At 46.7% G+C, this 24,822-nt stretch overlaps 1 protein-coding gene and 1 long non-coding RNA gene across 5 annotated transcripts in view; one reads left to right on the top strand and one right to left on the bottom strand.

Annotated features, from left to right (window-relative positions):
- LOC119514563 overlaps positions 1-18,753 on the top strand; it is a 118,940-nt gene extending 100,187 nt beyond the window's left edge. For 2 of the 3 annotated variants that reach the window (XR_005212854.1, XR_005212853.1), the window contains exons 3-5: positions 13,660-13,791; positions 15,115-15,220; positions 17,588-18,753. This is a non-coding gene — a long non-coding RNA (uncharacterized LOC119514563). The remainder of the gene's footprint in view (positions 1-13,659; positions 13,792-15,114; positions 15,221-17,587) is intronic. The other variant, XR_005212855.1, reaches the window with a different exon arrangement.
- Positions 18,754-19,499: 746 nt separating this feature from the next.
- AKAP1 (A-kinase anchoring protein 1) overlaps positions 19,500-24,822 on the bottom strand; it is a 33,403-nt gene continuing 28,080 nt past the window's right edge. For both annotated transcript variants that reach the window (XM_037810391.1, XM_037810392.1), the window contains 5 exons: positions 23,726-23,876; positions 23,215-23,282; positions 21,376-21,449; positions 21,116-21,178; positions 19,500-20,520 (listed from right to left, as the gene is read on the bottom strand). In XM_037810391.1, the coding sequence (XP_037666319.1) occupies positions 20,446-20,520; positions 21,116-21,178; positions 21,376-21,449; positions 23,215-23,282; positions 23,726-23,876 (431 nt within the window). In that variant the 3' untranslated portion in view covers positions 19,500-20,445. The remainder of the gene's footprint in view (positions 20,521-21,115; positions 21,179-21,375; positions 21,450-23,214; positions 23,283-23,725; positions 23,877-24,822) is intronic.

A 24,822-nucleotide genomic window follows, 5' to 3' on the forward strand; every position in this document is an offset into this window, starting at 1 on the left:
CTGGAGGCAATCAAGGATGGAATCACTAGCCCGGTGTCTGGAGTTGGGGTTCTTGTCCCAGCTCTGCCACTGGCTGGCTGGAGGCCCTGGGCCAAGCTGTGTAACCTCCAGGCCTCAGACCCTCATCTGCAACCTGGGGTTACTGCAACTCCCATTCACAAGGTGTTAAGAGAATTAAATCGGCATTCAGCACCAGGCCTGGCACAAGTGCTCAATACAGTTCAGTGATTGGCGTTGAGACGATCGTGGACAGATTATATGGAGACTGCAGTCTTGCCTGAACCTTTGTGAGAAATGCCTTTTCTCATAGCAGAAGCCTGGGAAAAAAGCTTTAGGATTTAACTTTTCCAAAATAGCAAATGTCTTTTCAGCATTAGATCTATCACCAGCTACGTTATTACACCCCAGGAGAAATGTGTCCTCATCAAGTCACAAAAGCCTGGTTTCAACCCAGAGGGGAAAAAAATAGTCTGAAATACTGAAAAAGCCAACAGCATCAGGTACACATTATCCAGCCCATCATGGATTTGGGGGTTCACTGAAGCATGGCTGATACGTGGTTATCTTGGTTCCTATATGTCTCTTCTGTAAATAGACTTTGTTTTTTAAGATGGAGTAACCTGGAAAAACTGAAAGAAACAAGAAGCAGCCAGAATACATTTTATCTCTATATCCCCTCTCTTGAATTGGACAGATCTGAGGAGTCAAAGGATCCGCACAGTTCACATAGTGGTTAGCCCCTCGTAACCTTAGTTTCCGCCCCTGAAGATGGGAAGTACACAGCCGCGATTAGGGACCCAGACGCTGGACCCAGGCTCCCGGGGTTGGAGACCGGGTGGCTGCTGTCCAGGACAGCCCGGACCTGTCCTTCTGTTTCCTCATCTATAATGGGGGCTAATCGTGGTACCTACTGCCTGGGGCTGTTGTAAGGATGAAATGAGATAATGCATGTAAAGTGTATAGAACCGTGCCTGGCACGTAGCAAGTGCTCAATAAATATGCAGATTATGAGCATAAAGTGCAGCATAACGGGAGAGGAGTAGTAATAGTAGCTGTCGTTGTTGAAGATTCCTACAGAAGGCGGGAGAGCCAAGAGGAGCACCAGTGAGGAGCATCAGTGATTGGTCAAGGTCTAGGGATGAGCCCCACTAACTGGGAGCTTCTCCACCTTCCCCACCCTGGGGGCAGTGACTATGGATCTCAGGGTCATTTCAATGTCAGAGTGGATAGGACCTTTAGAGAGCAGTGAGTCCACATTCCTCCTTTTATACATGAGGATATCAGAGAAGGCAACTGACCTGCCCAAGATGACACAGCAAAATAGGAGCAGAGCCCATGAGGGCCTCTGGCTCCTCTCACCCAGTCCTGCCCTCCTCTCCATCCTCCAGGTGGGCTTCCTATCAGGTTATGGGCTTATCTAATTCTCGGCCACCTCCTGCTGGAAACTCATTATTCTTACTGAATCAAGCCGCCATTAGGTCCTGAAAGTCCCATAAGTCTTCTATGGATGAGCAGATCCCTTAATCTATTATTCCAGAGTCCTATTTATATATATTTATCCATATGGCTATATAAATAGGGCTTTGAGACATATACGTGGCAGGTTATTGCTGTAGCATAGTTGTTCTTCCCAAGAGGAAAACAACAATGATGTATGAGGAGGCTCTTTTCCATGCAGAAAGCTCCTGTCTGATTTATTAACAGTTAGGCTTCAGCCACATGCTCTGAAGGGAGAGAAGCTGTTGCAAAGTTATCTGAGAACAGGAACTCACAGCTCCAGAAGCCAAAAAGGCAAGTCTCGGGTGTGGTGGAAGCTCAAAGAATGTTAGAGCAGTCGTTTGCTATGCATTTACCAGGTCCCAGTACAATAACTAGGATTCCTTTGGTTGCAAGCTTAAGCAAAAAAGGGAGAGCTTGCTGTAAGGATATTGGGGTGTCTCCTGGATCTCAAGGAGAGAGAATGTGTCTGGGTCTTAGGAATGTCTGAAACAGGAGACATAGATACAAGCATCTCCCGCACTCTCTCTCTGTTCCTCTCTGTGCCATCCCTTCATTACTCTCCCTCCCTCTCCTCCTCCTTTCTTCCTCTCCACCCCTTCCCCCACCTGAGACTGGTATTCTCCATATGGAAGAAAACATGTCAGCCAGCGGCTCCCAAGTTTTTCTGTTTTGCCTCTTACAGCTTCCACTGACTGATGATGCTTTCCCTGGTCTCAAGTACAGAAACCCATGGAATGGGATCCATGTCTCCTGTTTGCTCTGAGTGGCCACAATTGGTCCATTTGGCAGAGTCCAGCTGAGTGAGGGCATGAGAGATGGGATTAGCTTCTCAGGAATCATATGGATGGACCGGTGTGGGAAGGAGCAGTCCCCAGGTAGAGTGGACTCTGTGAAGAGTGGATCATGCTAGTGCACTCAAAAGCAACCAGAATGCTGCTTCTCTATATTCACTGTGTGAGCTTGGAAGAGGCACTTAACCTCTCTGTATCTCAGCACCCTCAAGTGTAAAATTGGAATTATGGTTTGCTCCATAAAGGCACAATTTTTTTTTCTCACTGTTTTGCTCACTGCTATATCCTCAGTGCTTAGAACAATGTCTGAAACATGGTCATGTTCAATAAATATCCACTGAATAAATGAATGAATGATAACTCCCTTGTAGAACTGTTGGGAGGATTGAGATAATAATAAAAGCTAACATTTAGAAAGCACTTATGTGCCAGGAAGTGTTCTAAGCAATGTGTATGTGTGTGAGAGAGTTAATGTACATAGGGCACTTATAACAGTGCCTGACACACACACACACGCACAAACACACACACACACTCACACAGAGTAAGAGAAAACTGGGATCCCAGGAAGTTAAGCAACTTGCAAAGCAAAGTCACACAGCTAGCAAAAGGCAAAAGCAGGATTCAAATCCAGGGATTTCTGAACCATACCGCTACCTTCCCCCTTCACTGACATTCTCTAGTGCAATAGATCCCAACTATGGGTTGTGACTGGATGGGAAGGGGGGTGGCCAGACATTAAATCTCACATACAAATTTCTTCTGAATTGTTACTGAATCCATAGTAGCCTATGATCAGGTTGCATCTTCTCAATCATCAACCACAAGTACACCTGCCATCATGGGGGAGGTTGGTGAAAATTTGATTCTGAGTTAAAACACTGGGATTGTGAACCTCTGACCTAGGCCCACCTTCTCCTGTCACAGATGAGGAGAATGCAGCCAGGGGTGCAGGAGCGACTCACCCCGGGTCCCTGTGAGTGAGGATGGAGTCGGGGCCAGGACTCCCTCCCGGGACCGTGGAGGTCCCAGAGGACAAGAGCGATGCCCACCAGACTAACGGGGGAAACCCGCCTCCTCCATCTGACAATACCGAGTACTGGGGGGTGGGGGGTGGAGCTCACAGGGAGCCTCGCTCTGTTGGGGAGGGGTCATCCTTACAAGCACTTGAGAGCAATTTAGCATTTCCCAGAGAAGTGAAAGATATGCACACCCTACAACCCAGCAACCACACTTCCAGGGCTATTCCCAAGAGAAACTCGAGACATGTAAACAAGGAGACATTTCAGGATTGTTCACTGGAGCTTTAAAAATCGGAAATAGCATAAATGACCATCAAGAGGAGAAGAGATAGACTGAAGCATCCAATGGATTTCTAGTTACAGCCATCCATGGGAATAAATCTCGTGGCTGGAAACATGACAACCTGGGCTTGTCCCAGACCCCTGAAACCTTAGCCCCTTCCCTTCTCCAGGCCCCACCTTGCCCATCTGCAAAATGGGAACTTTTGATTAGACCAATGGTTTTCAAAGTGCATTCAGCAAAGCCCTAGAGGTCTTTCAAAAGTATTTTTAACTATTTTGAAAATTCAGAAAACAGCATGCACTTTAAAATGTGCTTTAAAATTTTAACCCATTGCAGATGAGCATTGCACTAATGTGTAATGTCTACTTCACTCATTATTCTACAGAACTCAAAATGAGCTTCTCCCACCTTCTTGGCTTAATTGGAGCATATCCTGAGACTGCAAAGCAAGCAGCTGCTAAAATCTGTTGACATTTTCAACTGCTTAACTGAAAGAATCAAGATTTTTTCCAATATTATGTAACCAAAGCAAAACATAGCAATATTAACATAATCTTTATGTTGTGAAAGATGATCATTGTCATCGTTAACTATAATTTCAAATTCATACTTTTATTTGTAAAATGTTATTTACTAATGCAATCAAGCTTAAGCTTTCTCTTTTGGAATAACTATATATTAACGAAAAGTTATAATGAGAGGAGTGAGAGTAACCCAATGCCTTGCCCAGTTTCAGTTTCCCCTAACCTTACCATCTTGTATTACCGTGGTCCATTCGTCAAAACTAAGAAACCAACATGGGTACGTTACTGTTGACAAAACACCAGACTTTAGTCAGATTTCACCAGTTTTTCCACCGATGTCCTTTTTCTGTCCTGGCCACCCAATCCAGAATCCCACATTGCATTTAGTCAAATTTGTATTTTCATCAATTTCAATGTTCTCATTTAATAATTAAACCTGTAGTGAACCTGTAGTTTTATACTAATAAAATATCAATTTTACCTATTTTGCATAATGTAATTCCAGGAAGATTTCTTTGGGGGGAAGAGCCGAGGATCTACTCCTTTTTAAAAGTTTGCAAACAATTTGGAGGGAATGTTCCTTTAAGGCTGCCTGTAATGCTCAGTGGGACTCACAGCCTTGACCAGGCCAGGTTCTACCAGACTCGCTAAGTGGAATTAAATCCACTCAGCCCCCAATACGGAAATGACCAATCTTTGTTAAAATTGAACTGCCTTTGGCTAGTCATCCTGGAGGGACTGGAGGCGCTCCTCCTGCGGAATGAACTAAGGGATCTTTCATTCATTCATTATTTTGCTTGACAAACATTTAATCACCTACTGTGTGCTTAGCCCCAGGCTCTCTAGGAGCTGGGAATACAATGATAAAGCCGACAAATGACTGCCTCCACGGAGCAGTGGAGGAAATAATGATAAACAAGAAAGATGAGTCAACTACATGGTGTGAGCCTTCCCTGAGTGTGCCCGCCTGTGGGTGTGAGCACCCTGGGGAGCCCTGGATCTGCCCTGACAGCGTCGAGGGGCACAACCGTGTCTGCGCTTGGGGCAAACGAGCAGAGAAAGGCTCTCCCGGGCATGGCGCTCGGTGGCTCCCAGGACCTGTCCATCCCAGCCCCCTAAGGAGCCAGAGCCACCGCCAAGGGGTGTGTGTTCCGAGCTGCTTCTAATGCTCAGAGGCCTGCCTCAGTTTCCAGGCTGCTCAGACAGATACGGGCAATGGATAAGCCGAACAACAGGAATCAGCTGGCTCACGGTTTCACAGTTAGGAGACTTCCTTCCTCCCAAGGTTGGTCGCGTTCTGGCTGGCCTCCGTCCTTGGGTTCCTTAGCTTTCCCATCACCTGGTGACGTCGTCTCCTTTCTCTTCTGGTTCCGTTGACTTCCAGCTCCTGGCTCCTCCCAGTGCCTTTCTCTCTTCCGTGTCCGATTTCTTTTGTTTAAAAGGACCTCAGCCAAATTGGGTTAAGGCCCACCTTCATTCGGTTGGGTGCCTTAACTAAAAACGTTTTCAAAGGTCCTGGATACAAATGGGTTCACACCCTCAGGGCCTGAACGTGACGTTTATGGGGGGACATGGTTTGATACCCTACACTGCCTGTGCAGACAGGACAAACAGAGGGAGCTGGACAGGCAGACTGCGCAGGCATCCCTCGCTGGAAAAGTTAACCTGGGCTCCTGGGACTCATGAGAAACAGGGAGAAACCCAGAGAGAGAGAGGAAGTGCTTGAAATTCATGGCACAGTGGTTTGGAGATGTTTACTATTTAATTTGAATGGTAAAACCAAATGTCCTTCCCCAGGTGACTGGATAAACAAAGGGAAGTAAATCTATACAATAGAATTCAGCATTAAAAAGGGAAGAACTATTGTTACATGCAACAACATGGATGAGTCTCAAACTATTATACGAGTGAAAGAAGCCAGCAGAAAAGAGTACACATTGTATGATTGCATTTCTATTAAATCCTAGAAAATCCAAATTAATCTATAGTGGTTGCCTGGGGGTGGGGTGGGGAGTTAGGAGTGGGAGGGAGTTGGGGAGGGGCAGGAGGGATTATAAAGGGATTTGAAGAAGCTATTGGGGCTGATGGATAAATTCACTATCTTGATTGTGGTAATGAGTTCATGGGTATATTTATATGTCAAACGTATCAAGTTGTATACTCTAAAGTACATGCAGCTTATTGTATGCCAATTATACATCAACAAAGATGAAAAAGTTTAAATGCAAAACAAGTTAGACTGTCAGAATGGGAAAAAAAGATGTGACTTTATTTTGCATCTCAAGATATTTTATATTATATATATAATTTACATATATTAAAACATGTTTACATATTCTATATTTTATATATATAATTGTATACATGATTATATACTGTATGTATTATATATTTTGTTTATGTATTTTATATTTTTCTCATAATGTTATACATTTATAAATTACACATATTGCATATTGTATATAATTTTACATTTACACATTTTCTATATTATGTATATACTATGTCAGTGTGGGTGTATGTTTATAGAGAGAATCCCAAATGTCACTTGGGGTCTTCTAGTGAATAAGGTAGATAAGATTGACTCTGCCCCTCATTCCATAGTCCAAAGCTGTCCCCCAAATTTCTCCAAATTCCCACATGCTCAAGTCCTAGACTTCCAGCACCTCCCTAATCTGGCTGTGCCATCTCCTGACTCTGGCTTTATTTCCACACGGGCATTAGTCCAAAAGTAAGACACTCTCCACCAAAGCAACCTCAAATCCAAGGCTGATGCCCAAGAACCAAATTTTCCAGGAAGATTAGGAGTCACAGCAGACGATCTAAAATTGCGTGACACTCTTCGGGCTGCACCAACCCAGCCCTCACTCCCTTCCCGGCTCCTTCCCTTCCCTACCCCTCCTCTCCCTGTTGGATCGCCTTCTGGAGCCCAGTTCTTCTCTCTTCTTAGCAAGGCAATTCTGCTTGCCCAGAGCCTCCTCCCAAACTCCTCAAATGCTCAAAAAGCCACCAGAGTGAGTTGTGGCCGTGAATAGCTATTTTTTCCTGCCTTCTCCACGGACAGATTTGTGTCACTCCACACCCACGTGTATCCCTGTGCAAACACACACGTGCTTACATGGGAAGGAACTACACCAAGACACTAGCCCCAAGAGCAGAGGCCTGAGAACTGGCCGGCCACCCCTGCTGGGCTCCCACCCCCCCTCCCCACGCCCCCATTCCCTGGGGCCGCAGAATTCCTGTCTACCCCCTCTCCAAAGTGTCTTTCCTTCCTGTCTCAAACTGTGGCTCTGCCATCCCTGCTCTTTTCTCTCAGAGGGCTGCGTTTCCTGAGTAAGTAGCAAGCCTGGCAGTACAAAGGCTGAAAAAGCAGTCAGTGGAAATTAACTTGAACATTCAGGGAGAAGAACAAAGAATGAAAAAGGGAGCTGGGGAAGGAATCATAAACACTGGAGAGAGAGGAGTGGCCCAGGCCCCCGGAGCAGGGAAGCTGACGCAGGTGAGGCAGGCAGGTGAGGCAGGCAGGTGCAGTGCGGATTTGATAAGTAGACGGGCAAGAACCTAATCTCATGAAGATGCTGATGGGAAGGGGAATCAGAGGAGAGAGGGGGTCCAGGGAGGGATGGCAGGTCCTGAGGGCGGCCAGCTGGAGACGCTGTGCCTGGATGAGGGGACCCAGCCTTGCCCCCCAGCCCCATCTCGGAAGGAAAAGGGCATCTGGGAGCAGGGGCCTGAACAGCGGGTGTTTGGATGGTGGTGCCACCCTGGAGCCATAATTACATCCCACGGTGGTTCCAGGGGGTGGGGAAACTAGGCAAGTGGAGGAGAGAGATGGTAGCCCCACCCTGGAAGAACCCCTAGAGGCAGACAACGATTGCCCGTTTTAAGAACTTTCTACAGACAAGAGTTTCAGCAGATCTCAATGTCCTCACTCCTGTTCCATACAGCAGCTGAAGGGCATAAATAATAAAATATTTATCAAATGCACCCTGGATGCCAGGAACTCCACATTTAATTTCTACAAGCACCCTAGTTTACAGATGAGGAAACTGGGGCCCAGAGAGGTTAAGTAACTTCCCAGAGAACACACAGCTCGTAACAGGCATGCCACCCCAGAACTGCTCACATATGTAGATTTGCCTTCCCAAGTCAGAAGGTTTCAGCCCTAGGGGCACAAACTTGTGGTCAGAGACATCGTGTTCAAGGGTCTGAAGCCCAGTAGGATGCAGCCTTTTGTCAGATAACCCCACACCCGTCCTTCCAGACCAACCTTGGATCCACCAGGGCCTAAGAATGGCTCCCTGCCTTCGCGAGTTAGAAAGCAGGCTCCACCACCGGCATGCACTGCCTGCTGAGTGTTCTACGCTCATTTTCCTATTTAACCTCCACACACTCCACCTGAACACAGAGTGGGAGGTTTAGAGGGGCTATAAGGAAGGACTTCCTGATAAAGAGGCGTGAGATGCCGGAACACAACCAAAAATGGAAATAGTCATGAAATTTCCTTTCAGGCATTTCTTCCTGTTAACCGAGTAACATCTGTAGTATCTCCTTGGGGACAAATACTCTCAATCATTTATTCATTCAATCAAATATCTGGAGGGCCTACGATGTTCTAGATCCTGTTTTATAAGCTGGAGTTACAGAAATAAAAGGCCCAGGCCCTGCTCTCAGTGGGGGTTGATGTCATGGCAGAAACACACATGGGGTACTCTGGGAACAATGGGGGGTTATGACCCCAGACTCGTGGGGGGTTGGAGGTGAGGCTTCATATGTTCTGGAGGGGGGATCCCAGAGCAGTCTTAGAGAGGAGAAGTGTTTTCGAGGAAGAAGAGGGGAAAATGGGCAGAGGGAACAGCCTGAGGAGAGAACACACAGACTTTCAGCGATTAGGAACTTCCCCGAGTCTAAAGCCAGGGATGGTGGTGAGCTGAGAGGCTCTGGAGGCTTGGGCTGGGTCAGGGGTCTCTCCCGAGGATGGTGAGAATAGCTGGTGCCTCTGATACAGCCCAGAAATGGGGACGAAAGAAACCTTCTAGGAAATGGAGGAGGCCCACCCCTCCCAGGATGTGTGTCCCATTCTACTCAGGCTCCCCTTCGAGAAGGATCTAAATGCAAGGTACCAGCATGTTCCCGAGGGAGAACTGCACCAGGTCTCCTCCAGACTTCCCAGGGAGCGACAGGAGGCACGCATGGTGTCCCTGTCGCTTTCTGAGTCGTACTGTGTTCTGTATGTTCTCAGGCCTGTGGGGCATGCCATAAATATTCATGGCTCAAAAAACAAGGGGTTGGTATCTCCATGCTCCAGAAGAAACCACCAAGGGCTTTCCTCTACCAGCAGCTTTGCCTCCTGCCTTTAAATGTTAGGTCAAAGCCCAAGGAAGGACTATACCTTCTAAAACCCGGTTTCCTTAATTTACAGAGAATTAAAGAATCAATGGGCAATTAAGGAGGCACTGGCAGGCTCTGGCCAAGAGCATATTATTTATTTATTCAGCCAGCCACGCTTATTTTTAAAGCACTAACTTTCCATTTTGTTTCTGACATCAAAAATAAATCAAACTAGGAGGCGGGGCAAGATGGCGGCATAGAGAGGAGTGGAAGCTAAGTAGTCCCCCTGGAACAACTACAAAAAACCAGAAACCACTAGTAAATAATCCAGAGTAACTGCGGGGGGACAAAAGAGACCATCCACTCGTCATACACCAACCTGAATTGGGAGGAATGCCCGAGAACACAGCATAAAATCTGTAAGTAAAACCTGCGGATCCAAGTCGTGATACCCCCTCCCCCATAGCCCAAGCTGCAAAGCCTCGTGGTGCCAGAGAGAAGCTCTCTCCCAGCAAGTGAATATAGCTCAGCTGAGCTCCAACTGGGGTTTTTAAGTAGCGAGTGTGAACTGCTCACTACAGGTACGCATCCCCAAAACACAGACGGAGGCTTTGGGTGACGACTGACCTTGGAGAGCCAGAGGGTCACCTTGGACTGGGTCTGAAGGGGACTATCTGTTTTTTTTTCGGCTCAGTGGAGAAAGCCCCAGTCATTTTCAGTTTCCAGGGGTGTGACTCCGGGAAGGGTAGAGACAGCACAAGCAGAGAGAGAGACCATTGAAATGCTAATGACCTCCACCTGGGGGGTCTGTCTTCTCTAGGAGGAAAGGGGTGGGGCCCTTTCCATTCAGAACCAGACCCCAGAGCCTGGGGGAACACGGCCATACCTCCTCACACCAGTCAAGAATTATAGGTAACAGGCGTCACCTGCTGGGCAGAAAAGCACAGTGACCCGAGGCATCAAAGGGTGGAGCAATTTTCTAAGACACACATGCAGGAAACCACATACTGAATATTTCTTCTCTCTGGGACCTGAGCCTGTTCTGGTCTGGGAAAACCTGATTTGGATAACCAAGGAAACCATGCCTAGACAACGGAAAATTACAACCTACACTAAGAAAAACAAAGTTATGGCCCAGTCAAAGGAACAAACGTACACTTCAACTGAGATACAGGAATCTAAACAACTAATGCTAAATCAACTGAAAAAGTTTAGAGAAGATATTGCAAAAGAGATAGAGGCTGTAAAGGAAACACTGGGCATATATATGGCAGAAATCAAAAGTTCAAAAAAACAACTAGTAGAATCTATGGAAATGAAAGGCACAACACAAGAGATGAAAGACACAATGGAAACATACAACAGCAGATCTCAAGAGGCCAAAGAAAACACTCAGAACTGGAGAACAAAACACCTGAAAGCCTACACACAAAGGAGCAGATGGAGAAAAGAATGAAAAAATATGAGCAACATCTCTGGGAACTCAAGGATGAAACAAAGTACAATAATGTATGTATCATTGGTGTCCCAGAAGGAGAAGAGAAGGGAAAGGGGGCAGAAGCAATAATAGAGGAAATAATCAATGAAAATTTCCCATCTCTTATGAAAGACATAAAATCACAGATCCAAGAAGCGCAGCGTACTCCAAACAAGAGATATGAATAGGCCTATGCCAAGACACTTAATAATCAGATTATCAAATGTCAAAGACAAAGAGAGAATCCTGAAAGCAGCAAGAGAAAAGCGATCCATTACATACAAAGGAAGCTTAATAAGACTATGTGCGGATCTCTCAGCAGAAACCATGGAGGCAAGAAGGAAGTGGTATGATATATTTAAGATACTGAAAGAGAAAAACCGCCAACCAAGAATCCTATATCCAGCAAAGCTGTCCTTCAAATATGAGGGAGAGCTCAAAATATTTTCTGACAAACAGACAATGAGAGACTTTGTAAACAAGACACCTGCCCTACAGGAAATACTAAAGGGAGCACTACAGGGTAATAGAAGACAGGAGTGCATGGTTTGGAACACAATTTTGGGAGATGGTAGCACAACAATCCTCTCTACCTTCTTTGACTCTCCCTCCTGCCTTGTGGAAGAAATGTAGATGCCCTTATATAGATAGTGGTGAAGGTGGTGAACACATAAATGTATGACCATGCAGAGAACCATCAATTATTTACTTGGGATGGAATGTATGGTGAGTGAACAAAACCATATTAAAAAAAAATGGGTTGATGACAAAACCTCGAGGGCAATATACTGAGTGAAATAAGCCAGACACATAAGGACAATTATTGCAGGGTCTCACTGATAGGAACTAATTATAATATGTAAACTCATAGACATGAAATATAAGGTACCAAGATATAGGACGAGGCTTAAGAATGGGGAGTGGTTGCTTAGTATGAGCAGAATGTTCAGTTAGGATGAACTTAAATGTTTGGAAATGAACAGGGGTGTTGGTAGCAAGATGTGAGAATAACTAACAGTGCCGAATGGTGTGTGAATGAGGTGGAAAGGGGAAGCTCAGAGTCATATATGTCACCAGAAGGAAAGTTAGAGGTCAAAAGATGGAAATGTATAAAACTGAATCCTATGTTGGGCAATGTTCATGATCAACTGTACAAATACTAGAAATTGCTTCCATGAACCAGAACAAATGTATGACAATACAATTAGAAGTTAATAATAGAGGGGCATATAGGGAAGAACTATATACCTATTACAAACTATATACTACAGTTAGTAGTATTTCAACATTTTTTCATAAACAGTAACAAATGTACTATACCAATACTACGAGTCAACAATTGAGGGGGGTTGGTTAGGGATAGGGGAGGATTAGAGTTTCCTTTTCTTTTTTTCTTTTTTCATCTTTCACTTTATTTCTTGTCTGGAGTAATGAAAAGTTTCTAAAAATTGAACAAAAATTAAGTGTGATGGATGCACAGCTGTATGAGGGTACTCAGGGGCAAGTGATTGTACACTTTGGATCTTTGGATAATTGTATGGTATCTGAACAATCTCAATAAAAGTGAAAAATAAATAAATAAATAAATCAAACTAAACTGTATACGTCATAGATGAAAACAATTATTCGCATGATACATTGCCCCTTTGAAGCATCAGTAACCAACTGCAAAAGGCATTTTTGTCAGTGTCGAAGAAAATAACATGAATTCATTCTGGCACTGACCTCCCCTTAGGATACAGATAGGATTGAAAAGATAGAAAGGTTTTAATTCACTAGTGATTTTTCCACCTAGCCATCTTGGAAAGGTTGCAAGATTTTACTTCATTAGCAATGGTCATTTGGTGCAATTTCAGAATGGGCAGAGGTAAATAGCCATGGCCAGGAATCTAGGGTGAGACATATGCCGGCTCCGGGCAGAACTTGGCCAGGCTTTGTGCTTCTGCTGCCTGTCCAGGGCCTTTCACCTTTAAACCCCCATTCCCTCCATCTGGCTGATACCATTTGAGATGCTCTACCTAAAAAGGAAAATGAAAACCTGCCACCTAGTCTCTTTTCCTTAACTGCTGATTTCAACAGCCCTGTGGAGTTGGTCCTGCACAGTGCCTTTCATCTTTATGCTCACCCGGTCTTCCCCACCCACCCCACCCCCCGTCTTGTCCAGCAAGCTCTCTACCCCATGGCTTCCTACACAACTTTCCCAACTACCCAAGGCAGATTCAAGGTAGAATCTAGTCATTCTCAAACTCAGCATGCAACAGAATCCCTGAACAATTTGTTAAAACAATTCTGATTCAATAGGTCTGGGGTAGGGCCTGAGAATTTACATTTCTTATAAGTACTAATAATAAGACCACACTTGGAGAACCACTGTGGGATGGAGCGGGTCGGAGTGTCACTTCCAGTAGCTTGTGCTGTGGCGCCATCTAGTGGCCTAAAACTGCAATGGCAGCAATCTGCTCTGGGCAAATGAGCAACCATTCATGAAAATTACTCTTCCTCACACAGCAAGAATTCACAGCTTGCATGGGCCGCATTCACCTTTGTTACTTCTAGTTTTTTTAGGTAAGCTTTTTATTGAAGTTAAGTGATCTCTTTCTATCCTTTGAACAACTAGGAAATATGATTGTTGCAGACTGTGAACTGCCCAAAGTCATGCAAAGGCAGAACAGAGAGGCAGATGGTTCGAAACTCCAAGCAGTGCCAAGAGCCCTTGATCTTTGTCTTCCAGATGCTCCTAACCTAAGGCATGATGACGCTAACACACTGACAAACAGCAAAAAAAGCCATCCAGGTTACGAAGTTATTAAACCCGAATTTAGCCTAAAACTTCATCCTGAATGCTTCCTGGAGCCAAGTCACGGTAGGAAATAAGGGTTGCATCCTTTTCACAATCTGAAGCAAGAGAGGCAAAGGAAAATCAAATTCCCCAAATTCTAGGAGCAGTGGTTCTCTGATTTAAGAGCGCATGAGTTTAACTGGGGGCTTGTTGGAAACTCTGATTCCCAGCCCCACTCTTATAATTAAGAGCTTCTAATTGGCCTGGCCTCGGGTGGAGCCCAGGAATTTGCATTTTAAACAAGCACCCCAGGTAAATTCCAACCCAAACATCCCGAGCCCCATAATTTGAGAACACTGTCCGGAAGGGTGTGCCCTCCTACAATGACACTCTTCTACCCAGCGCTGTCCACAGGAAACAATATGAGCCACATGTGTGATTTTAATATGTCCACCAGCCACATTTTGAAAAGTGAGAAGAGGAATATTAATTATATTTATCCCAGTACATTCAAAATATTATGCCAACATGTAATCATTCCTTTTCTCATAAACTGTATTTTATACATCTCAATTTGGACACATATATCAAGGGCTCAGTAGCCTCATGTGCCAGTGGCTACCCCCTATTTGATAGTGATGCAACACAGTCCCTAAAACTGTTTGACAATGGATATGTTCTATATCTGCATTTAGGCATCACTGATTGTGTGCTTTCCATGTTCCAGTCCTGGTCTAAGTGCTTTACGTGCTTTATGCCGTTCCAATCTCCTGTCGGCCCCATGTTAGAGGATGTTGTGCATCACCCCCTATGACAGTCCTCCCTCGGGAGCAAGCACATGGCTGACAAATGTCCACACATTCAGATGACCGTGTTCAGTACGGCCCAGCGGGCACAGAAGGAAGAATTGTCCCAAGTCTGAGCTAGGCTGCTGCAGGTCTTGAGGGCTCTGGCAGTGGGGAATCCAACCTGAGACTGGAATCCAGTAGGCAGAGATGATGGAGAAGAGGTTTAAAAACTGAATTGGATCAGGGGTAAGGTAGGAGTTGGACTGGAAACTCTGTGTCTGAATTAGATAGGGCTTACTTGGACGGCTAATGGGAAATTCATAGAACAGCAGTTGGAAGAGCTCAACAGCTGGCTTCGGAGGGGTCACTCAGGTGGAGGTAGCTTAGCAGCAAGAGTTTAGGGCTGTCTCTCTGGAGCAGGGATTCTCAGCCCCAGCAACACATCAGAATCACCTGGGGAGTTTTAAAAATCCCAAAACCCAAATAACCACTGAAGCTAAACACATTCCTACCCTATGGCCCAGTAAACCCCCTCCTTGATGTATGCCCCAGAGAAATGAGTACAGAAATCTACCAAAAACACGAAGAAAAATGTTTATAGCAGCTTTATCCATTACAGCCTAGAACGAAACAACCTGAAGGCGCACCAACCAAAGAATGGATAAATTGTGGTATGTTCATACAGTGGAAACATACAGCAACAGAAAAGAATCTCAGACATAACGGTGAGTGAAAACAGCAGGATGCAAGAGGACTCACTGGATGATTCCATTACTATGAAGTTCTAGAGTTGGCAAAACTAATCTTACGGAGAAGAAAGAACGGTGGTTACCTGGGGAGGGGGTAGTGACTAGAAAGGGAAATTCTTGGGGTCCTGGAATCATTCTATCTTCATCGGGGTGAAGGATGCCTCGGTGTAGACACATGTAGAAGTGCATTGCATGGACACTCAAGATGTGTGCACTTGATGCACTTTAGTGCATATGTTATACTCCAAAGGTAGCTAACAAAGAAAAATCCCAATGCCCAGGCTGCACCCCAGACCAGTTCAGTCAGAATCTGAGTACGGATCTCAGGCATCAGCAGTTTAAAAAGTGATTCCAATATGCAGTTGAACACCACGACCCTGGAGCACTGCTTCTCAAACTTCGAAGTACAAACTAATTACCTGTTTGGGGTTGGGGAGTGCTTATTAAAGTGAAGATGCAAATTCAGTAAGATGAGATGCTGCCAGCTGTGGGGTTGTGGACCACACTTTCTAGCCTGTGTGGGTCATTTGCCCACCCTATGGGGGTGAGGATCTCCTGTGCCTAATCACCCCACCAGGAACGATGCTTCAGGTCACTTTGGTTCCTTTTCATAATTTCCATCTCTCTACTGATATTCTCTTTGTGTTCAATTTTCCTGAGTTTCTTTAGTTCTTTGTTCCTATTTTCTTTTAGCTCTTTAAGCGTATTTAGGGCCATTTTAAAAAAGTTTTTGTCTGGGATGTCCTAGGTTTGATCCTCCTTATTGATAGTCTCCAGTGCTTTAATCTCCTTTGCCTGGGCCATCGCTTTCTGTTTCTTTGTATGTTGTGGAATCTTTTGTTGAAACCTGGACATTTTGATATTCTGGTAGTTTACTTACCATTGGAATTCAGATTCTGAGGCATCTGCTCCTTAAACTTGCACCCAGCTAATGATATGATGGAGTATTCCCTAAATGCCAGGTGCCAACCAAAAAAAAAGAAAACACCTTCCCAGTTCCCAGTCTTTGCAGCTCAAGTGCTCTCCTTCAGGGCGTCTCCATACAGGGACTTGTATGAGAATAGCTCCAGTTCAGCATGGGGGCCTCCCCATCCTTTCCTGGCTTGCTTGTCCAGTCTGGGGCATGCACGTGTGACCCTAGAAATCACCTCGTTAACACGGTTGTAAATGTCCCCTCTTCCCTAGGAAATAGTTTCCCTAAGGGTCCCAGGTGTTCTGGGGCCAGCAACCCCTTGCCCTGGGCAGCCTGACTAGACTGCTCCCCCATCGCTTCCACCTGCAGGGCAGGCTCCGGAGGGGCGGGTCCCTCAGTCCACCACCAGACAGACCGCGCCAGACATGCGTGTCCCAGCTTGCGCCCAAGGGCCACTCTGCTCACTCCGGACCCAGGCCCAGGGATCCACGCTGGGAGTGCCCGCCACTGTGCCGGAGAGGGTGGGGAGGGGCCGGCCAGGGCGCCACATTTCCTGCTTCTAATTGGCCTTTTTCTTAATTTGGCACTTACCCTCTTACTGCAATCCTTTAATTTTTCTGGAGCCCTGAGGAAGATGTTTCTGCCAGTTCTTGCTTGTTGTTCAAAGCTCCGGGGTGGGGGGTGGGGCTAGAACTTTTTGAAAAAGGAAGAACATATACAAAGCTGCTAGGATTTGAAAATGGTGATCAGCGTGTAGACCTGTGCCATCCAACACTGGGTAGCCAAGAGCCACATGATGTTATTGAATGCTTGAAACGTGGCCCATCTTGAGAGGCACACAAGTATAAAATAACACTCCAGATATTAAACACTATGAAAGACATCGCAAAATATCTTTTTCTGTCCATATCCTTTAGACATTTTCCAATGGAGATATGGTTTTCATTTTAAGGTCATTAGAAATTAAAAGCATTCACCCTTTGGACTGGATGCTACAGGTTTCTCCTGGCTTTTAATTTAAAATTTTCATATAAACAGAATTATTGATCTCTCCTACCATTAGTATTTTTTCTAAGTTCCCAAACTTTTCTATGGTCTGGTCATTTAACCACTGTGGCACTTAGCGATACGGGATGAGGCGAGATCAACCGCACTGTTTTATAGCAGGGCAGTGGCTGGGAGCACCTGCCCGGGAAGCAACAGCCTGGCTTTGGGTCTCTGCTCTATGAAGTCACCGGCTTATATCTCTGCAGTCAGTTTGCTCATCTTTGAAAGAATCCTTCTCTTTCTGGGTTATTGGAGAATTAGGTATTACCTGTAAAACACCTGGCACAGTGTCTGACACATAGTAAGCACCCCCTAGCTTCAGCTGCTGATCTTGTCTTATCCTCTTGTGATGGTTAGAACTGACATCGGTTCTTGTTTTATAGAGGTTGATGCCTGTAAGTGACATAGCCGAGACTTTGCAAGGTGTAACAGCAACCCCAGAACCCAGTGTTCATGGTGACACCCTCCTAGGACCAGCCATCCCTCCCGTACCTAACAAGACCCCGAGGACCAGAGGGGAAGTGGTGGAAACCAACACTGGAAGCTCTGACCCCAGGCCCAGCATGCACCTCTCTCCTTTACCCCAGCAAAAGGCTGACACATTCCCAAATCTCTCTCCAGCACTGGCTTCACCCTTAAGATGCACCCAGGATGTCCCACGGCTAACTCAAAGGACACATGAAAGTGCACCAAATTCTAGGACAGTAGAGCGAGACCTCCATTAATCCACTCCTCCATAAAAGTAATGAAAATACTGGCAAAACGGTCAAAACCAACTTTCTCAGGACGCAAAGTTAACCAAAGGCTTTCAACAATCTGCGGAGCATTTGTTCAAAATGTAGTCACCTTTTACCAACCTCCGTGTCACTTTTCCTCCCATATACCAAATCCTGTTTAATGGACCGATCCTTGAAGGAGAGAACCCTAAAAGGTGACTTGTCTTCTTCATCTCCTCTATCCCCACCTGAGGACTTCAAGGATCTGGCTCTGACACGGGTCATCCACCCCGGGTCACCATCCTGGAGGAAGCCCTTCTGTGGCGTCTGGGCTGCCTGGGCTTCTCCTCCCTCCCCTTGCACCAGAATCGTGTTGTTACCTGTGACTTACCCTCTGGCTCTCAATGGCTCCCTGGAGACACAGGCCAATCTGCAGAGCAGGCTTCTGTAAGCTTTCTCCCAGACCACTCTGCCCGGCTCCCAGGGACCCTTTCAGGCTCCAGCGATGCCAAGATGTACAGCAGTGTGATTTGGCCAAAGTCACACCCCAGCCCTGCTAGGACTGAGTGCTAAGGGCAGCTAAGACTGCATGGGCACGCCCTGTGGGCCAAGCTCCATACAAGCAGGTGGCATTTCTATGATCTCATTTAATGGCCTTAAGAAGTAGGTACCATTACCTAATTTTACATGAGGAAACAGGCTTTTAACCACTTATCAGCCTCGTAGGTGAGACTCAACCCAATCCAGCTCAGGCTTGAGACACCACAGCCGTTGGGCAGAGCAGTGAGAAGAGTGACAGAGGTCTGCTGGATGGGACCAGGAGAAGCTCCAGGGAGAAGGGGCTCACAGCCTCCCTGGGATGGGGAAGGGGTGGGGGGGCTTGGCAGCGGAGGAGGGCAGCCACAGCTCTGGGGGAGGATTCCTTCAGCCCCAAGGGCTATTGGATATTTCAGCTCCCTAAAGACTGGAGTTGCTGAGCTCTTCCATAGCACCCTGGAGGGGTGGGAAAGCCGCAGAGCACTGTGGGAGAGGCAGGGGGAGCGGCTGCCTGGGGAGCTGGGCTGCAGGGGTCTGAGCCTACATTTAAGAGAGGGGCCATCCAATCACGGCTTCATAGCTGCTCTCATCATTTAAATGCATACATTTAAAAAATCAGTTTTATCGTTACAGTAGATGAAATAACAGCATACACGACTGTGTATTAATCACACACAACTGAAGAATTCTGGAAACCAGTGCTTTAAAAAACTTAGGTCTCTCCTGGGAACCTTTAGCAGGTTCAGCTATTTAGATTCAATGGGGAAGCCAGGAGAGGCTCGGCTGCCACCTGATGGGGCAGGGAGAGGAAAAAAAGGCCCAGTGGAAATTTCTGGACAAACTGCCTTCAAAGAATGATGAGTTTCTTTTAGGTGCAGCAGCCCCCGCACCCCCCAACCCTTTTTTTGCCACTGAGAAAATGGACTCAAAGCGATAGCTTATATAATTCAATATTTATATAAGTTTAAGTTACTTAAGTTACTTATTTTTAAACTGCACAATGCTGAAGCCAGTCTAGAAAAAAGAATCAAAAACACACCACTGCAAGGTAATTCAACGAGTTGCTTTTTACAAATCTGTACAGCCCAAAGACCCCTTGACCACAGTCTGTGCCATACAGTCATGCTGTCGGTTTACAGGAAGCCGCAGGGGCTCAGCAAGAAGAGGTGGGATCGGCAGCTGTACTCTGAAGGATTAACTTCTACTTTCAGATGACACTTGGTGTGGCAAAATCTTGAGTTCCCTTTCTTCTCCAGTGTATCTTGTACAAAATATTACATTTTTGAACACATATTTACAAATTTTGCACAAATAGAAAATGTTACAAATTACAACCAGGCTTGGTAGGATAACAGTTCTCCCTCCCCACCCCCACAACTGGTCGAGGAGGCCAGAGAGGTGATGATTGCTTCATATTTACATCTGCGTTTAAAAAGTTTGTGTTCCTAGAGACCTAGATGAAATTGATAAAAAAAAAAAAAAAAAAAATAGTTAAATACCGTAAGTTCATTTAGTGAGCTGTGCAAATCACTGATACCAGTGGGTCAGTTCATGCCTCACTGCCTGACGGTGCAAGGAAGACTCTGAAGTCAAAGAAACCCTCTCAGGCAAGCAACACACCTTCTTTGCCTGTGTGCTAAGTGCAGAAATACCATTTTTTTGGTGAGGATGGGAAGGAAAAAGGTGGGGAATGGAATGGATGGGGAATAGAATAGCCTAGTTGAGGTTTTTTTTTTTACAGTTTGGAATCAGGTTAAACAAACTAATTGTCTTGTTAAATACCATCCTATGGATGTGAAAAGAACACACAGTTCCCTCTTTTTCTTCGAGATGAAAACTTCTTCGATATGATTACAGTACGGGGAAGAAAAAAAAAAAAAGACTTTCTGGAAGACAATGTTTGTTATTCGGATGTAAAGTCTTTGCCTCGAGTGCCAAGCCCAATTTTAACAGTGCAAAAGACTCAAGCGGCTGTCGGAGGGCTGGGGTCAAAGGCTTGTGTAGTAGCTGTCTATCCACTGAGCAAGTCCCCGTTCCACCAGAGACCGGTTGATCAGCACCACCTGGAAGAGAAAGTCCCCTTGAGTGTTCTGCCCACAGCTCCCCCCCCCAGGGGGGGGGCAATTTCTCCACCCTACATGGGGTCTTATTCCTACAGTCCTAGAACAACCTCATAGGCAACACGTGTGCGAGAATAATGGGAGGGTGCATGACATTTTCAGGGCCAACAGGTTTATTTACTTCAATGTTCTTTGGCCACTTTGACATGAGGACGGACTTGTCAATATGCTGAAGAAATCTAACCATCAGATGGAAGGATAGGACAACCCAACGGACAGAAGGTCAGGAAGGTCTACAGCGGGTTCCTCCATGCTGGCACTATTGACATTTTGGGCTGGATAACTCTTTGTTGTGGGGGGTTGCCCGGTGCATTGTAGGACATTTAGCAGCATCCCTGGTCTCTACTTGTTAGATGTCCCCAGCACCCTCCTGTGACAACCAAAAATGTCTCCGGAAGTGGCCTAATGACCCCTGAGGGTGCTGGTCTATTAGTTACATCTCCTAGTTAGCTCAAGAAGAAACCATGTCAGAACCAGCTTCAAATCATCCCTTACTCCTGGCTGGCAAATTAGAAGAGGAAAGAATGACAGAACTTACTTCATTACCAACCACACTCCACAGCTGTATCAGAGGAAGGCCAATTGGACTGTAACTTGTCACCTGTGGGGGGAAAAGTGCGCCTGTTTTAAAGCTTCCCCACCATGCGCTGTCATCTCCTTAAAGAGTGCTGGCTGACCCAGGTTCAGAGATCAGTTCCCAAGAAGCCCAGATACTTAACTAACAGAGGCAAGGGAGGCACTGCAGAAGCCAGGCAGGAGGCTCCTCAGACGGACCCCAGCCAGCCACCAACCACCCACCTGAGCAAGCAGTGCCGCATTTTCTGTCATCTCGCTCATAGCTGCATCTGCTTCAGGTGAAAAGTGGTCATCATCTTTAAAAGGAGAAGGAAAGGCAGCATTTAGGCTCTCACCAAGGCAGGGCATTTTCGTCACCTACACAACTTCCAGATGTATTCCAAGCAAAATGCCTCAGAGGCTGCAGTGGGATTTGCACTCTTCATTTGGGACAGCCACCTACATCAGGTGTGGACCTCAGGCCTCCACATGACTCCACGTGGGCAGACTCGGGCGCAGAATGCCCTCGTGAGCTAATGAGGTGCTGGCAGTGTCACCCCCACATGTGGGATACTGACTGTGCTGGGCGTGTCGTGTGCATCTCCACCCCATCAGCTGTGCACTGTGCAATGGCATCTGTGCTATCCCCACCTTACAGGTGAGAACACTGAGGGGAGGGCTGACCAGCCAAGGCCAACCACCTCCCAGCGTGGTGAGGGAGGAATCTGACTGAGCAACTGGCCCCAAGCCCAACCTGGACAGTCAGCAGGTGGGGGGCAGGGCACTGAGGCTGCTTCTGCTTTGTTGGGATATAAAAGTCACATGTAAGAACACACCCAGTCATGGGAGTGAAACAAGCCAGCCATCAAAGGACAAATATCGTATGATCCCACTTATGTGAAATATCGTGAATAGGCAAATCCATAGAGACGGAAAGCCAGGGCTAGGGGGCGGGAGGTATGAGGAATTATTGCTAAGGAGTACAGAGAGGTTTGGGGTGATGGAAAAGTTTTGGTAATGGAGAGTGGTGATGGTAGCACAACATTGCAAATGTAATTAGTGCCAATGAATTATACACTTAAACATTGTTTAAATGGCAAATTTTGTGTTATATATGTTTTACCACGATCAAAAATATATTAAAAAAAAAAACAAAAAACACACAAACATACCCAAGGCAAGAGATGGTCAGGATGGGAGAGGCAGGCATTTACAAAGGTCTGGGAAAGTCTTATGGAAGGATAGAGCATTTTAGCTGAGCCTGGACAGATTGTTAAGATGGACAGACATCAGAGAGAAACAGAAATTGGGCAAGAGCGATAAAGGAAAACAAAACAAAGACCTTGCCCAAGTTTTCTATCCCATGACTCCAAATAGACTGAAGTGTTTCTAACACACGTAATCTCCTTGACAACCCAGACCAAGATCAGAAAGGGTGAACCTGGGGAGGGAGGGGCATGGAATGAGCAGACCACGCCCACAAATATAAAATTCCTAGCCATGTACGGCTGCTACTTGGTGACCATCTTCTACATACCAGCTCCCGGCTTATGTCATTCTCACAGCCTCCCTGAAAGACAGCTTCAATTTCCCCCTTGGGGGATGGTACTAAAGTAACCTGCCCAGGACCTGGCTGCCAGTCCTCTTCTCTGTGGCAGTTGCTACACAGTGTAAGACACTGGGCACCGGCTGAGGGTTAGGGTTAGTCCCTGCCAGCACCCAAGGAACTGTGACCTGGCCGAGCGGGGCTGCTGACCTCGGCAACGGGTGCTGCCCAGACTCCGGTTTGGGCTAAGTTCTGGGAAGTGCCTTTGCGGGAAGCCTCTCAGCTGGAAGCATGGGTCAAGTCTAGAGCAGTGGTCCTCAAAGGCTGATGCCCGGACCAGCAGCATCTGCATCATCAGAGAACTTGTTACAAATGCAAGTTCTCATGCCTTACACCCCAGACCTACTAAATCAGAAACATGGGTTGTGCCAGCAACCTGGGTTTGCAGAAACCGTCCAGGTGAGAACCTCTGTTCTAGAAGAGGAAGACCTCTCACTGGCTCCCCACTCCCCCAAGCCAGAGGCCCCACCTGTTACCTGACAGGGGCATCACGCTGTCCAGAAGGACTTCTGCTCCCTGGAATGGCAGTGTTACAAAGTCAGACCTGTAATGGCGAGAACGTGGACTTGAAGACCAACTCCACTCCAGGCCGCCATTTCCCCTTTTGCTCAGCACAGAGACACCCATGATCCAGGATGAAGCAGGGCAGGGAGGAGGGGGATCCCTGACTGCAGGCGCCCACCCTGCTGCGTGCCTGACCCCAGAGGGACTTCCTGCATCAGATTCCCAAAGAGGAACCCCCTTCTCTTTTGACGTATGATACTGGGGGAATTCTTCCCCTAGACAGGCCTTTCTGGTTCATTTTGGTTGAGGCCAGGAATCAAATCTGTTTATATCAGACTCGGCTAAAACACAGTTGGCAGCAGCAGGAGGGAAGGATAAGCCCACATCCCAGGCTTGGTGACTGAGCCAGCTACAGAGATCACACATTCCAGAGCACGCAGGGCATGTGTCCATCTGTCTGTCTGTCTCGGAGCCTCGACTTACCTGATTTGCCGGAGCGTATCTACTTTCACCCGCTTATATCCACCATAGTCCACATAGCGAATCTCCACCTCGTTGGTCTCCTCATAGGAGGCCACCACTTGAGCTCGCCACCAGGCACCATCCGCGCCGGGGGCGGCACAGATGACCGCGACTGCAGGGCAGGAAGAGGAGCGTGTGGGCACCGAGGGTGCCCGGTCAGCCCTGCCCACCTTCCCACGGTACTTCTCAGGGGCCTGCACTTCTGGGCCAGGTCAGGAACGACAGTAGCCTCCCCAAAGCCCAGGACAGTTGGGGAAAATTCGAGTGTGGGAAGTTCAGCCTAGGAACGTGTGCTGCCCCCAGAGCTTTCCAGAACAAGAGGCACTCAGACTGGATCCATTTACCCTGACACTTACTAAAGCCCATCATGGGTACAGAGTAACTGGGAATTAATCAAGTAAAATAAGCACTCTGGGAATGAGGACAAGGGTCTATCCTACATTCTTAAGAAAAAAAAAAATGTCCCTAAAGGAATCAAGAACCCAGAAGGGCAGCCAGATCTCAGGGCCCGGCATCTAAGGTCTGCTCTGGCCCATGACGGCCCAGATCCAGGCCTGAGGAGAAGGGGACTCCTAGGCCTAAGCCCCTCTTTCTCTAGCCTTTGTCTCAGGAAGGTGCTGAGAGCTCTGATGCCTTGGGCAGCTAACAAGGTCAGAGCGCAAGTGCTCCAGGGGTCACCACCCCCCACCCTGGGGTGGCAGGTATGGGGGCAGATGAAACCACAGGGTAAAGATTAGGCTGTGCCCCACCCTCTACCCCCAGCAGGTGTCCAGGACAGCTGGTACAAGGGCCTGTGTCCTGACCCTTAAAGGGAGCCCCTGTGGCAGTCAGCCCTCTTGGACTCTGGTTTGGTCTGTGCTGCTGGGTCAAGGCAACTTTAGAGAATCTGATAAAAACCTAATCCTTATCCCTAAAAACATGCTACCTAATTTCAAGGTTTTTTCTGATGCCTTGAAGCCCATCAGTGGTCCCCAAGTTAGGATCTCCTGATGGGGACAGGGGGAGAGAGAGTTCTAACTATTTGATACCTGCTGACAATGGCAACAAAAATCACAGTA

Source organism: Choloepus didactylus, chromosome 18, assembly GCF_015220235.1.
Source record: "Choloepus didactylus isolate mChoDid1 chromosome 18, mChoDid1.pri, whole genome shotgun sequence".
Classification (NCBI taxonomy): Eukaryota; Metazoa; Chordata; class Mammalia; order Pilosa; family Megalonychidae; genus Choloepus; species Choloepus didactylus.